We start from the raw sequence: 17053 nt of genomic DNA on the forward strand, positions 1-17053 counted from the left end.
CTCATGATTTGAGCATAATGGGGCTTTTGTCCTTTGTACCTACTAGAGCAAGTGAATACGAGATTATCAATTATTATTACTCATAAACATAAGCAGGGGGGCGGGATGACAGATAGATACAAGAAGTGACTGTGATGGTGTGCATGCTTATATCCTCAGCTCAGGTTGTCTGGTTGTCTGTATTGATTGTGTAATCCTTGTAGGCTTTCTTTGCTACAAAATCTTTCTTTCTACAAAATCAATACTACAAACAGATCACACGCTACAAAAAGTGACTACACATACACAATGCACACAAAATCTTTTTTATTATTATTTATTAATATTATTGTTATTATTTAATTTGTTATATATATGCATATACATGTGTGTGTGTGTGTGTATGCGTGTGATTAGAATATTTTATGTATAATTAAACTGTGATGTATATTTGACAGCACAAAGAAAGTTCAACTAAATTAAATGTTTGCTTTTTCCTTTAAAACCTTTTTTTTCTACTTATTTGTAAGTATTAGCTAAATTGATAAATTAAATATATATATATATTTTAAAGGGGTTATATAATGCGATTTAAATTTGTCCTTTCTCTTTGGATTGTTACAAGTTCTTGGTGCATAAAGCAGATTTGTAAAGTTTATTTGTTTATTTATTTGGATCCCCATTAGCTTCCACAATGTGGTTGCTAGTCTTCCTGGGGCCCATAAAAGTGCTGAAACGTATGTACAGTTAAAATACACAAATATAGCATACATAAATACAACTTACATATAACATAACCACATGTATACATTTATCCACATATACACATTCACACACATACAGCATTTGAAAATGTCAGTACCTATAACAGTCACAAATTAACTGGTGTAATACTATTAATAATAATCTGTTTTAGAGTCTTCTTAAAATTACATATGTTGGATATATGCCTTGTTCTTAAATCCAATTTATTCCAAGCAGATGACAATCTAACTAAAACTCTTCTTGTCATCCAATTGGACCTTGCAGATGGAACCACTAACACACCTGAGCTCACCTGATGCGTAACATGTCCGTGACAATACCCACTAAAAACCAATTTATCTACAAAAGATTTTGGATTGTTTTTAAATAGAGCATTGTGCATATAACAGAGAAGACTTATATTAAGTTTGTCCTCCACCTTTAGCCAGCCCAAACAGGTATGCATTTTATCCACACTGGAGCGAAAAGAGCAACCAAGGGCTACTCTTGCGGCTCTGTTCTGAACGATTTGTAATTTTTTCAGATGTCCCTGTGCAGCACTGGACCAAATTACTGGGCAGTACCCCAGGTGACAGAACTAAAGACTGGACAACTGTTTTCATAACTAATGGTAGACAATATACTGAACATCTCCGGGAAAAAGCAATGCCTTTGGCCATTTTAGACACAATGTGGTCAATCTGATCAGCCCAAGAGAGCTGACTATCCAGCTTCACACCCAAGAGTTTAGTCTGACTCACCTGCTCTACCACAGATTTATCAATAATTAGATTTAAGTTGCAAGGCTTGCCAAGCATACGTTTAGTACCAAAGACTATACATTTAGTTTTAGATATATTGAGAGCTAATTTATTAAGTTTCACCCAATTTGTAATGGCATTAAGTTCATTCTGCAAGGTACAACTTATGTCAGTTATTGTAGGTGATGCATAAAACATTATAACATCATCTGCATAAAGTACAACATCTGCTCTTGAAACAGCATGTGACAGATCATTAACAAACACAGAAAACAACAATGGACCCAAACAGCTGCCCTGAGGAATACCACATGACAACTGTTTACAATCAGAAAAGCTCCCGTTGAAAAATACCCGCTAACTTCTACCAAAGAGATAACTGCATATCAAGGACACAGACTGATGTGAAAACCCATAGCACTTAAGCTTAGACAGTAAAATGTCATGGTCAATAACATCAAAAGCTACTGTGAAATCCAGCAGCACAGCACCCACAAGCTTTTTGTCATCCATAAAAGTTAGCCACTGGTCTACCATTTGTACCAATGCAGTGTTAGTGGAGTGTCCTGGCTTATAAGCATGCTGTGAATTGGAGAGCAAATTATTTGATATAAAGTACTGCATCATTTGATTAAAAAGTAACTTATTAAATATTTTGCTCAATATAGGTAGAATGTTAATTGGTTTACAATTTGATTCAGTGAGACCTAATCTATCATCTTTCACTAAAGGTATAATTTTAGACTGCTTCCAAACTTCCGGAAACACCCCACTTATCACAGATCTATTAAAAATGTGACTGATAGGCTTGCATAAGATATTAGCAACAGTTTTAAAAATTTTGCCATCCAAGTGATCTATACCTGCAGTTTTTTCCTCCGGGAGAGAGAGCAACATCTTTTCAACAATTATATATCTTTGGGGTAGATAAAGTACAGAGTTGTCACTTTAAAGGCCAATTCACATGGTACTGACAGACACCAACAAATGGTAAAGAACACAAAGAAACAAAAACAAGTTTGTCCGATTTTGTCTGATCAATGTGTTACCCCTTCAGCATCTCATGCAGTTTGTCGGTACAAATTGACCAACGGCAGCACAAATCTGTAGGTACAAATCGCTTCTGTTCCCAGGTGAAACATCCACTGAATAGCCACAATGCAGTAAGATACTGCAACCCATTGAACAAACTGTTTATCTCTCACAGCCTAGATTTCAATATGACAGCATAGCACTTAAAAGAATGTGCTTTTATAACTTTCTCAGTGAAAGCGCTCCAGCATTATTGAGCCTCATTCTCCGCCCATTAGAACCATTATCCAGCTTGTTAAGAATTAATCGTCCTCATCATTAATAGATTTAATGACTTGTGCTGATTGGGTTTTGAAATATGGTAGATGAAATGGTTGAAAAGGCAGTTTCAGGCTCTTGCATTACCTCAGCTACACTTGGATTAGTCCAGTGCTAATTTTAGCATTTGAACAGCTTCAGATGTAATGAGCTCGGCCCTTTAATATATGATGCTTAAACAAAGAGAATAGAAGAAGAATGTTAGAGCCCAAGATGCCCCCAAGCTGTGCAATTGCAGCTCTTTCCATGTTGCAAATTCAAATTTTGTGATCGTATAACACTTCATATATTATACACCCCATATTTTTGCAGAGTCTCACAATGCCTCAGATTGTCTAGTTTGAAAATGAACATTCTCCTCTAGGCAATGTGTCTGTGGAGTTGATGGTATGTATTTGTAATAATGCCGGCTGAATTAAGTCTCTGTTTGAATGTGGAAGATGGGTAGATGACAATGTCCCCACATACCCCCTGTTGCTCTGATGTTCATCTCAGTATACTGAGCTTTTATATAAACTCTGTGCCTATTGGTTACTTTTACCCATTTATACAAGGTTGACAAAATGTTACATGGGAATGAATTGGCTTGATTTTTAGTAAAAATGTGCTTAAAAAGTAGTCAAAATTCTTAGTAGTCTTATTCTTATTTTTGGCCTGGAATGAAAATTAGTAGATGAAAATGTGTTGCAAAGAAATTATTTGAATTGAATGATTGGATGATTTGAAAACAAATTTTGGATCAGAATTTGAGAAGTGATAACATCTGGGTTTCATACGTAACCCTCGTTCGTGGTTCATGGAAAGCGCCACAACCTGAACCCCATCACAACTCTATGGAGTTGCAAGTGTTTACAAACTGCAGCGTGTCAGACAGATCCTACGCAAAAATAATAACCTTCCCAATTAGGGATGTTGAATTTCAATGATTTCCATGATCGATCATCGTTTAAATTAACGATCAATTTATCGAATAAATCGTTAACCATAATGCTGCAAAATGCGTCTATTGGATGCACACAGTCACCGGCATGACAGAATGTGCAAAAGCCCCACACACGATCACACAAAACACTTTCTCACTTGAATTAATGGGATTGTAGTCTGAATAAAATTCTAGTAGCAGAATTATAAAATTAATAGATGTGATTATAATCATTTGATAAAATGAAGAAAGTGCGCCATACGTTTGAGGTCATTTTACTTTGTTGACTTTCCTGTCCCGCATGGAGTCCGCTGAACAAGCCTCTTTAAATGGTTTTGTGGTGCTCGTTGTTGTATTTTTAAAACACAATTGCAATGTCTTCAACTGACATTATGGCATTTAAAATAAAATTATCCCAAACGTAACTGTGGCACGTGTGTGACTGTGCTGTGCATTAAGTGAACTGCTTACATCGGCGCTGCTGCAAACACTGTTGCTTACATTTTGATCCTGCTGGATTCTGTTCTAGATTTTGAATTTTTGCATTCCGGTAGTAATGATTGGGAAGCAAGCTTTCCGGAGAAGGTCACTACGGAGGCCACATCCTACCCGTAGGGAGATATCATGTGGAGACACTAATATGGACTGAGAGGGAAACCTTACCGTGGAAGCATACACATATGGGATCGCATGCAGGGAATTAAGCCATATAGACACCTAGCTCAGTACAGGGGCAAACCAGAGACCCGGGCAAGCTAACACCAATACTGGGCCTGGTTCAGATTGCTCCGCTGAGTCTGCCCAACACATGGGAAGAACCCAGCTTGATGCAGAGGCTGTAGAATCTCGCGAAGGTGTTCGGTGTCTACAGATGTCTGCGCATAGGAGAAGGCGACACTTATAGGTGGAGTGAGCACTCACCACTACTCCAAACATGCATCTTCAAACAGTTCACGAACAGACTCCAGTTCAGTGCATAGGCTTGCCTCGTAGAGGGAGCTCTAGCCTGAGTAATGGTGTCTAGACATGTCGAGGTTCCAAAGATCTGGGCGTGGGTGCCATAGCTTGCTGTGCCCCTGAGAAAGGAGGTCCTTCCTCAGGAGAATACGCCAGGGAGGGGCTGTCGCGAGGAGCATGAGTTCCGGAAACCGGGTCCTGGTGGGCCAGTAAGGTGCAACCAGATAGACCTGTTCCTCATCCTGCCTGACCTTTCACAGTGTTTGTCAATGTCAATGTCACCTTTATTTATATAACGCTTTAAACAAAATACATTGCGTCAAAGCAACTGAACAACATTTATTAGGAAAACAGTGTCAATAATGCAAAAATGATAGTTAAAGGCAGTTCATCATTGGATTCAGTTATGTCATCTCTGTTCAGTTAAATAGTGTCTGTGCATTTATTTGCAATCAAGTCAACGATATCGCTGTAGATGAAGTGTCCCCAACTAAGCAAGCCAGAAGCAACAGCGGCAAGGAACCGAAACTCCATCGGTGACAGACTGGAGAAAAAAACCTTGGGAGAAACCAGGCTCAGTTGGGGGGCCAGTTCTCCTCTGACCAGACGAAACCAGTAGTTCAATTCCAGGCTGCAGCAAAGTCAGATTGTGCAGAAGAATCATCTGTTTCCTGTGGTCTTGTCCTGGTGCTCCTCTGAGACAAGGTCTTTACAGGGGATCTGTATCTGGGGCTCTAGTTGTCCTGGTCTCCACTGTCTTTCAGGGATGTAGAGGTCCTTTCTAGGTGCTGATCCAGCATCTGGTCTGGATACGTACTGGATCCGGGTGACTGCAGTGACCCTCTGATCTGGACACAGACTGGATCTGGTGGCCACGTTGACCTCAGAACAAGAGAGAAACAGACAAATATTAGCGTAGATGCCATTCTTCTAATGATGTAGCAAGTACATAGGGTGTTATGGGAAGTGTTTCCGGTTCCGGTTTACCTAATTAATGCAGCCTAAAAATCCTTTAACGGATTTGGATAATAAAAGCATATTAGTATGTTATGTGTATGCCAGGTTAAAGAGATGGGTCTTTAATCTAGATTTAAACTGCAAGAGTGTGTCTGCCTCCCGAACAATGTTAGGTAGGTTATTCCAGAGTTTGGGCGCCAAATAGGAAAAGGATCTGCCGCCTGCAGTTGATTTTGATATTCTAGGTATTATCAAATTGCCTGAGTTTTGAGAACGTAGCGGACGTAGAGGATTATAATGTAAAAGGAGCTCATTCAAATACTGAGGTGCTAAACCATTCAGGGCTTTATAAGTAATAAGCAATATTTTAAAATCTATGCGATGCTTGAGCCAGTGCAGTGTTGACAGGACCGGGCTAATATGGTCATACTTCCTGGTTCTAGTAAGAACTCTTGCTGCTGCATTTTGGACTAGCTGTAGTTTGTTTACTAAGCGTGCAGAACAACCACCCAATAAAGCATTACAATAATCTAACCTTGAGGTCATAAATGCATGGATTAACATTTCTGCATTTGACATTGAGAGCATAGGCCGTAATTTAGATATATTTTTGAGATGGAAAAATGCAGTTTTACAAATGCTAGAAACGTGGCTTTCTAAGGAAAGATTGCGATCAAATAGCACACCTAGGTTCCTAACTGATGACGAAGAATTGACAGAGCAACCATCAAGTCTTAGACAGTGTTCTAGTTTATTACAAGCAGAGTTTTTAGGTCCTATAATTAACACCTCTGTTTTTTCAGAATTTAGCAGTAAGAAATTACTCGTCATCCAGTTTTTTATATCGACTATGCAATCCATTAGTTTTTCAAATTGGTGTGTTTCACCGGGCTGCGAAGAAATATAGAGCTGAGTATCATCAGCATAACAGTGAAAGCTAACACCATGTTTCCTGATGATATCTCCCAAGGGTAACATATAAAGCGTGAAGAGTAGCGGCCCTAGTACTGAGCCTTGAGGTACTCCATACTGCACTTGTGATCGATAGGATACATCTTCATTCACTGCTACGAACTGATGGCGGTCATATAAGTACGATTTAAACCATGCTAATGCACTTCCACTGTGTGACGAGTGGGGCGGGGCCGAGGGACATGGGAGCGAGGCCGGTGGAGTGATTGGAGATGAGCTACACCTGTTCGACCCACCGGTCTCGAGGCCCACGGAGGAGATGGAAGGATATAAAACAGGAGCGACGACAGTGAAGGACGAGAGAGGACCAGGCCTGGGCTTTTAGTTGTGTTTTGGTTTTTATTTGCGCGCACCAGTCGTCCGTGAGGGGCTGGTGCGCTGTTTTGTGTTTATTTTGCTTTATTAAAATGTTGTTTGATTGTCCGCCGGTTCCCGCCTCCTTCTTCCCGACGATTAGGAAGTTTAATCCATTACAGTGGTGCCGAAACCCGGGAGAAGGAGGGACGCGCTGCTGAAGATCCCTCGCCGCTGTGGTGAATCCGCGGTGCCAACGAGCAGGCGAGGAGTGTGTCGCCATGGACGCTCGAGGCGGTGGGCTGGAGCGAGTTGCCGGGGACGGGCGAGCTCGCTACCGGCCGCCCACGATAGGGAGGGGCGGCTGCCGTCCGTGAGGGAGCGGAGGAGTCTGCGCCGTTCGCCAGGTGGCCGGAGCCTGCTGCCATCCGCCGGAACGGGGAGGAGCAGGGAACGGGGGACTCCTGCCGGCTGCCCAAAACCGGAGGAGCCGTCACCGTCCACCGGGCGGCGGAGGAGTGTCGTGCCGTCCGCCGAGGGCCGTCCAGTGCCACCGCCAGGCACCGTGGAGGAGATCGCCAGCTGGTGGAGGGCCGAGCAGCGGTGCGTCTGGGAACCGGATTTTTTTTTTTTTTTTCTCCTCTCTCCCTTCTCTCGTCTCTGTCGCTCCTCCTTCCATCTCCTTTTCTCTCGCCTCGCCTGTCCTACCCCCAGGTTCCCGCAGGTCCCCGTGAGCGGTCCCCCCCGGAGGGAGGGGGGGGGGGGGGGAGTAGAGCGCAGTCTCGGGAGTACCCCCCGGCCTGCGAGGGGCGATGGGGGTATGTGACGAGTGGGGCGGGGCCGAGGGACATGGGAGCGAGGCCGGTGGAGTGATTGGAGATGAGCTACACCTGTTCGACCCACCGGTCTCGAGGCCCACGGAGGAGATGGAAGGATATAAAACTGGAGCGACGACAGTGAAGGACGAGAGAGGACCAGGCCTGGGCTTTTAGTTGTGTTTTGGTTTTGTGTTTGGCTGTTTTGTGTTTGTTTTGTAATTAAAGTTTCATTTTGATTGTCCGCTGGTTCCCGCCTCCTTCTTCCCGACGATTAGGAAGTTTAATCCATTACACACTGATGCCAACAAAGTGTTCAAGTCTATGCAAAAGAATGTTGTGGTCAATTGTGTCAAACGCAGCACTAAGATCCAATAAAACTAATAGAGAGATACACCCACGATCAGATGATAAGAGCAGATCATTTGTAACTCTAAGGAGAGCAGTCTCAGTACTATGATACGGTCTAAATCCTGACTGGAAATCCTCACATATACCATTTTTCTCTAAGAAGGAATATAATTGTGTGGATACCACCTTTTCTAGTATCTTGGATTTTCGTTATTTTTTATTTTTCATTAATTTAGCCACTGTATTGAATAAATACCTGGGGTTATGTTTGTTTTCTTCTAAAAGAGAAGAAAAGTAATCGGATCTAGCAGTTTTTAATGCTTTTCTGTAGGATATGTTACTTTCCCGCCAAGCAATACGAAATACCTCTAGTTTTGTTTTCCTCCAGCTGCGCTCCATTTTTCGGGCTGCTCTCTTTAGGGTGCGAGTATGCTCATTATACCATGGTGTCAAACTGTTTTCCTTAACCTTCCTTAAGCGTAAAGGAGCAACTTTATTTAAAGTGCTAGAAAAGAGAGAGTCCATAGTTTCTGTTACATCATCAAGTTGTTCTGAGGTTTTGGATATGCTAAGGAATTTGGATACATCAGGAAGATAACTTAAAAAGCAGTCTTTTGTGTTAGAAGTGATGGTTCTTCCATACTTGTAACAAGAAGTAGAATTTACAATTTTGGCTATATGAATTTTGCAAAGAACTAAATAATGATCTGAGATATCATCACTTGGCTGAATAATTTCAACACCATCAACATCAATTCCATGTGACAGTATTAAATCTAGAGTATGATTTCGACAATGAGTAGGTCCTGAAACGTGTTGTCTAACACCAATAGAGTTCAGAATGTCTATAAATGCTGATCCCAATGCATCGTTTTCATTATCAACATGGATATTAAAATCACCAACTATTAAAACTTTATCTGCAGCCAGAACTAACTCGGATGTAAAATCACCAAACTCTTTAATAAAGTCTGTATGGTGCCCTGGTGGCCTGTATACAGTAGCCAGTACAAACATAACGGGATTTATCATTAACATTTGTTTCTTTGGATAATGTTATATGAAGTACCATTACTTCAAACGAGTTATACTTGTAGCCTGCCCTCTGAGAAATCCTGAAAACGTTGTTATAAATTGAAGCAACACCTCCACCTTTGCCTTTTAGACGTGGCTCATGTTTATAACAGTAATCTTGGGGGGTGGACTCATTTAAAATAATGTAATCATCAGGTTTTAGCCAGGTTTCTGTCAAACAGAGTACATCTATATTATGATCAGTGATCATATTATTTACAAAAAGTGTTTTCGTAGAAAGGGATCTGATATTCAATAAGCCAAGCTTTATCATTTGTTTATCCATATTGCTTCTGTTTTTTATTTGTTGAACCTCAATTAAATTGTTAATCTTAACTTGGTTTGGACGTTTTTTGTATTTTCTAGTTCAGGGAACAGACACAGTCTCTATAGTGTGATATCTAGGTGAAAGAGTCTCTATGTGCTGAGAATTAACTGACCTCTGTGACGGGAGGCAGCTAGCAGACGGTCGGTTTAGCCAGTCTGTCTGCTTCCTGACCTGGGCCCCAGTTAGTCAAGTATAAACACTAAGACTATTTGCCATATTTCTAGAGAGAAGAGTGGCGCCACCCCAGGAGGGATGAAGACCATCTCTTTTAAACAGGTCAGGTCTGCCCCAAAAGCTCGTCCAATTGTCTATGAAACCTATGTTATTCTGTGGGCACCACTTAGACATCCAGCCATCGAGTGATGACAATCTGCTATGCATCTCATCACCACGGTAAGCAGGGAGGGGACCAGAGCATATTACAGTGTCTGACATCGTGCTTGCAAGTTCACACACCTCTTTAATGTTATTTTTAGTGATCTCCGACTGGCGAAGTCGAACATCATTAGCGCCGGCGTGAATAACAATCTTACTGTATTTACGTTTAGCATTAGCCAGCACTTTTAAATTTGCCAAGATGTCAGGCGCTCTGGCTCCCGGTAAACATTTGACTATGGTGGCTGGTGTCTCTATATTCACGTTCCGTACAATAGAATCACCAATAACTAGAGCACTTTCATCAGGTTTCTCAGTGGGTGCATCACTGAGTGGGGAGAACCTGTTTAATGTTTTGATCGGAACAGAAGAGCAGTGTTTTGACCCACGACTACGCTGCCTCACCGTCACCCAGTTGCCCTGCTGCTGGGGCTCTGTTTCCGGAACCGAACAATGTACAGGAATCCCTGAGCTAGACGCATCCAAAGCCGTATCTAGAGCCCTAACATTCTTACTGTCCTCAATTAAAGTTTGGATGCGTGTCTCTAATTCTGAAATCTTCTCTGTCAGCCTAACTATTTCCCTGCATTTATCACATGTTAATCCCTCATCAGCGACAGAGATAGATAAACTGTACATGTGGCAAGAGGTGCAAGTAACAATGACGGGAGAAGCCATTACTCACCGTGCTTGATGAAATATTCTTACTGCGGTTGTTTGATGAACTTTTGAAAAACTGGAGCGAGGGAGAGGAGAAAAGAAAACAGCGATAGGTTCGAATGAAAACGCTAATGACAAGCTAACGAGTGCTAACGCTTTGCAGGTGTACTGCACTCACGGATATAAAATAAAAGTGAATTAAGTTATATTTTACCACTTTAAAAAACAGAGAGTGATAGTAAGATAAAGATTCTAGAGAAAAAATAAAATAAAAACTGCTACACGGAGCTACAATTTGCTACAGAAGGCCAACAGGAAGTAGAGAAAACACTGTCCAGAGTTTGTGTGAGAAGGGGTGATGATGCTCTGATGATGAGCTTCTGCGTTAGCATCTTAAATGGGTGCTTGAGAAGGGCCCGATTGAAAACTCGCAGATCCAGAATTGGTCAAAGGCCACCACCTTTCTTGCCACGATGAAGTTAGGGCTGTAAAACCCAGACACTATCTCAGCTGGAGGGACAGTCTTGATTGCATCCTTCACCAATAGGACAGCAATATCCTCGTACAGGACAGGGGTGACTCAAACTGCCACTGAAGTCTCGATGACACCATTAAACCTGGGAGGTCACCTAGCAAACTGAACTGCGTAGCCGAGTCGGACTGTCAGAATGAGCCAGCAGGACGGGTTGTGCAGCACAAGCCATGCTCCCAAGCTCCGTGCGAGTGGCACCAAAGGAACAATCGACATGCCTGCAGCAGAGGAAAGTCATGCTGGATGGCCCAGAAAGCATCGTTTTCTGGCTTATTCTTCTATTCTCATCTTCTTAGGGGCCTTAGGGGACTTAGGGGCCAGCTGTGACACAGGAGCACTGCATTCCTGCCTGGGGCCTCAGTGTGTTGCTGCACTGCCAAGAACTGCTGGGTCCTCGAAAATGTTGCCGAATAGTCCAGCCTGCGAGATGGGGCGGTCAAGAAAGCTAACTTTGCCAGCATCTCTCATCTCTGCCAGGTTGAGTCATAGATGGTTCTCTTATACCACAAGTGCGAACATTGCCTTCCCAAGGGAACGCACCATTCACTCACCTGGAGAGAGTAGTCGGTCGCTGAGCGCAGCTACTGCATCAACGAGGATTGGTGCCACTCTTGTGCATGTCTTTGTGTGCCTTGTCTTGGTGGAGATTGCAGCGCGATCACTGCGCTGTCATGGACATACACTCACAGTGAGCGCTTGAACCATACACAAACGCATCCTCAGCGTGCTGGATGCCCAGACACTAAAGACAGCGATTGTGGCCATTAGTAGAAGACCGGTAATGACCACACCCAAGAGGCCACGGTTGGAGGGGCATCTTTAAAAAGATGCGAACCAACCGTGATCAGAAACTGCAATTTCAAAATACACTGTAAAAAAGATCTACCTGGTTCTACTTAAAATCATAAGTTAAGCAGCTGCCTCAAAATTTCAATTAAAAACAAAATGGATTAATGAATTGTTTTAACTCATTATTTTGAGTCTTGTTAAGCTGTGAATTGCCTTCTGTGAGTCAACATGACTATACAATTATTGTTGTTTCAACTTAGCTATGCAAGTTCAAAATAAAGTGAACTCAGTAAAGAGCATTCTGTTAACTTATCCCCATTAGTGGGTTCAACTTAGTAATTTCAATTAAGTAATGTCTTTGAATTAGGGTATCGAGTTAAGATGATCTAAAAGAATGTCTTGTTTTAACTTAATTATAAAAACAGACAAATTTGAGTACAAAACTTTTTTTTTATTATTAAAACCAATGTTAACCCAATACAAGCTATACATAAACACTTCAATCATCTCAAACTTGCAATCAATACTTTTTTGGTACCAAACTTCAGTTGGGTGCAGGTCACATAATGAGGCTAAGATAAAAAGAAGGATTGTGCACAATCATGGGGTTGACTGCTGATCTGGCAGTTGTCCAGAAGACAATCATTGACACCCTTCACAAGGAGGGTAAGCCCCAAACATTCATTGCCAAAGAAACTTGTTCACGCCAAGCCGACTCATCTTGTCTGATGGAAAAATGAGGCACCCAGCACAGCAAAAACGCCAGTGTACATTGAACTCAATTTTAGTCAAATTTAACACTCTTGAAATGTATATATGACTCCCTCCGTTTTAGAGTTAAAATACCACTGTCAAAAGTGTGAAATATGTACATTACTTACAGAGTACATTAAAACACTGAAAGAGTTTATTTGTAAATCCAGCATGGTGTTAAAATGTACTAAGAATGTGTCAAAATGTGTTCAGGTGTTCAATGTTCAAGTAAAAACAAACAAAAATAACCATACATACATACATATATATAAAATAATCCACAAATCAATGCGTTTACAATTATAAAATTACAATTACAGTGTTTTCAATACATTTAAACATATTCTTAATTTTTTTTAACATATAGTCAAAGCAAATCAGTATAAAAGCAAGTCAAAGCAAATCAGTGCAAATTCTTATTTTGTCAATATGTATTTTGAATTTTATTAGGTTTATAGTGCTTACATTTAGCTGCTTAAACCACAGCATGCTTAAACCACACATCTCCTGATAACTAGCTGCATTGACCCTGCCCTTGATAAAACACAGTGGACCAACACCAGCAGCTGACATGGCACCCCAGACCATCACTGACTATGGGTACTTGACACTGGTGCGCGCACACGAGCAAATGTCCCGGATGTGACTATTAACACTCAACAGTGTTGTTCGTCTCGAGGCGCGCACATGCGCAAAGAGCTGTCTTCCACTCAATTTAAAATGGCAAGTTCATTCAAGCACCTGGAATTTGTGATTCATTGAAGTAACTTATGAACCTAAATTGGAAGATTGAAAACACATTTGTTTATGTCTGATTTAATGACATATATAAGTTATCATAACTTTTTGATCAGATCATTTTTTACAGTGTAGAGACACCCAGGGTATTCGCGGAGTTAACAGGGACGTAGCTGAACCTGTCGTAATGCCACCCAGAACATCCTCTTCTTTCAGAACACCAGATAATTTGCCTGGTAAATGTCAAGTTTCCTTCATTCACTCGGCTCAGAAGCAAAAATCTGATGAGTGAATGCATCTGTCGCCTATTTATATACGTATGCATGGGGAGTGGCTCAGCATGCATCATCCACCAGCCAAATTTAATTGACTAATTGGCTAAACTCTTAATCAGAGAGGATTTGGGCTCCCAAGTAAGACCCCTAATGTTATCACAATATAAATTGAAGTGACAGACAAAAAGGGAACCATAGATAGCATTATTTTAGTGAAACATGAATTAAACTTTTCTACAGCATCTAAATCACTATACTAAATGAATGAAAGGTGAAAAGTGAAGCTGACATTAAATTAGTAAAAATAAACTAATAAAATAATAATTTACATAATAAACATGACAGAATATACACCAGTATTTTTACACTAAAATATATTGATATAAATACATATTTTATTTTATCTTATTTTTGTTTAGTTGTTTAGTTTAGTTTAGCTTTACAACTTTAGCTTTTTACTTTTGGCGATTGTATTTAGGCTTCAAAATTCCTGAAAGTTAATGTGTGTAGATTATCTTTATGAAGAAAAAATGTGAGAATAATACCTTTGTTGGTTACAGAGGTTGTTTTCTACAATTATTCCAAAGCAAATGTTAAAGTCCAATTGGCACTATTGTCTACGTCAATAGCCTTTTGGGCAGTACACTGTCATATAGTGCCATTATGTTTTGGACATCTCGCGTTCAAGTCCCGGTTTACGGACTTTTCCCGATCCTGTCCCCCTCTCTCTCTCCCAATTCACTTCCTGTCTGAGGCCTGCCCTGTCATAATAAAGCCAAAAATGCCAACAAAAAATCTTATCTGCATCTTAACATAACCATGGGGATAAAAAAAGAAAAGTCCCAGCAACAGTTTAATGATAAGCAAAGTAAAAAAAAAAAATTGTTTTGTTTTTGGTGACAGTTTGTCTCTAAGTAGTGGCACTCAGTCCTCCCACATTGGAGACAAACATTCTGACACTTGTTCACCAGTGCTTTATCATATACTGCAGAAGCAGGTGCAGGCCGTGAACTTACGTTGGAAAAAAACAACAATAAAATGGATTGTGCATGACCACCAAATGCTTTTTCCCTTTATTTTAGCTCCTTGCATTTGTCACCTTTGTCAAGTGAATTCTGTCAATTGCGGATAAAACAAAAAGAGGGATTTTTGCTTTTATATGTGCTTGTACTGCAGCCAGTCCTACTCAAGGCCAACTTTCTCTAACATTAAATATATTTTAGATGGCTTAAAATAGCCATTTAGCAGTGTATGTGCGAAAGGAAATCAAACCTGTTGGGGTGCAGATGTGCTTGTTTGGTATTGCGTAAATGATTGACGTAACAGTCAGTTACATACGGCATTGATTGTATGATTGAAATACAAATATGTTACAGCTGTCCTCAGTCCAACCTCAAAGGTTAGAGGAATGTTATCCACAATTCTAATTACTAACTCATGAATCTTATTTGATTGATTGATCCATTGATTTTCCTTGTGTCTTGTCTCCAGCTGTTTCCTGTCCCTGCTACTGGTTGCTGCTGTGGTTTGGAAAGTCAAACAGACGTGCTGGGCATCACGCAGGAGAGAGGTAACATCTGCACAATAGCACTTTCTGTGTTCATTGACGTGTCCATAGTTTTATTGGCCATTGCCTCAGGTTTCTTAATATGTTGCCCATGATTTCATGTTTGAAGCTGATGTTTAATTCTTTGGCTTAACCAGTAGCACGAGTTTGGGGTGGGACTTTCAGTTTGTGCCACCAATGAATGACTTTTGCTATAGTGTGTTTTGCATTTGCATTTACAAGTTTGTGTTAGTTGGGATTTTATTGCTTTTACCACCTGTGACCTCCCATGATGCTCCTGGGTATGGTTGATCTTTGTAAACCACCTTATGACTTTAACCTCATTATAGTTTATGAAACTCACTGTCACACGGCGTTTCTGTGCTCAGATCGGAGGACACCGGGTAAAGCTGATCATTTTATAACGTGTTCCTCCCAGTGTCTGATGGGTGTGCAAATGTTATCCGCATGCCAGCTGAACTGCCTTCTTTTAATGAGAGAGGCGCTACAATAAACACTGCCATTTCCTTTCATTACCCATCTTCACAAACCAATTAACCCTGACAGGGGCTCATGTAAAAGGAATGGATTAGTGTGATATATCCATCTAAAAGCCCTAACAGATGCCACCTTCTCTCCAGTCTCTCACTTTACCTCTATCTTTTTATTCCTTATTTTGTGTCATTTTAGTGGCTACATGAATGCAAATGGGAATTTGCAAACGAGTTGTCATCGAGCATTTTATAATCAATACAATAATCGAGGCCTCTGTAATTGAAAGCATGTCCAGAGCCATAAGTGTGGGTTTATCGGAGTTAAATGTGTGCTGTTTTCAACGATGGCTGTCACAGTTGCTGTTTTCCTTTTCATCAAATATATGTACTTGTAGAACAAGCATTTAGATAATGGAATAGTTTAAGCCAAATAAAAGACAAGCTTTGCACTTCTTTCAAAGCCCCAAAAGCCATTTTGATCAGAGAAATAAAAGCACAGTGTGATTTGATAGGAAAGCTACAGTAAATAATTAATCTATTCAGAGTCTAATATACTTCACTATAGTGATTGGCTGTGACAGCCGTGATATTTGAAAACAATGCAACATCTTCAACTTTAAAAGATTTTACACCAGCTGAACTCAAGTAACCGCTATACGTGCATGTCAGCAGGACCTAATTTTTACTTTTGTGATGATTTATGCTGTGTTTTTTGGTGATACCTTGCAGACCGATTCTTCAGACAGCAATTTGTGTCAGAACTGTTCATGGTGACTTTCAGTCCAGGTCAGCACTCAGTGGGCTGAGCTGGATTGCAGGACGTTCATGCAGGGCACATTCCTTCTTTTAGACAGCTAGATGGAGCACATCTGAATGGAACAAAAAACATGGGTTTTAAATGTTCTTTTTAGAGAGAGAGAGGGAGAAAACCTTTTTAAAAGTGCTCATTTTTACTTGGCAGCACTTTAAAAATGCAGCAAGTATGGCACATGGTGCTGAATAAAAACGGGGATGTGATGATGCAGGAGCCAAACATGGACATCAGACATAAAATTGCAATAAGTGTTTTTTTTTTCAATAAGTTTGAATGTTGTCCTGGACAAGTTTGTAAAAGAAAAAAAAATGAAATTTGAAGGTTTTATAGGCTTTACAGACTTAAAAAAGTCATAAAATAAAAAATAGAATCGATTGAAATATATAGGTTTTGACTATTTTTATATATAACAAATTTATCAACTCATTATTTCCCAGAATGCCTGATTCATTTTGAATTGTAATTAAGTAAATTCCAGTTCAACTTCTTGTTGGTGTGGCCAATTAAATAAAAATTACAGCTCATGAATTGAAAGGGAAACATAACATCTTAAAAAGGTTTCATAAACTGTTT

General features: G+C 40.5%; 1 protein-coding gene across 1 annotated transcript in view; it reads left to right on the forward strand.

Moving 5' to 3' along the window:
• atrnl1a (attractin-like 1a) overlaps positions 1-17053 on the forward strand; it is a 375666-nt gene that overhangs the window by 196463 nt on the left and 162150 nt on the right. The window contains exon 27 of the mRNA XM_059566501.1: positions 15118-15196. Coding sequence (XP_059422484.1) covers positions 15118-15196 — 79 coding nt within the window. The remainder of the gene's footprint in view (positions 1-15117; positions 15197-17053) is intronic.

Source organism: Carassius carassius, chromosome 14, assembly GCF_963082965.1.
Source record: "Carassius carassius chromosome 14, fCarCar2.1, whole genome shotgun sequence".
NCBI lineage: Eukaryota > Metazoa > Chordata > Actinopteri > Cypriniformes > Cyprinidae > Carassius > Carassius carassius.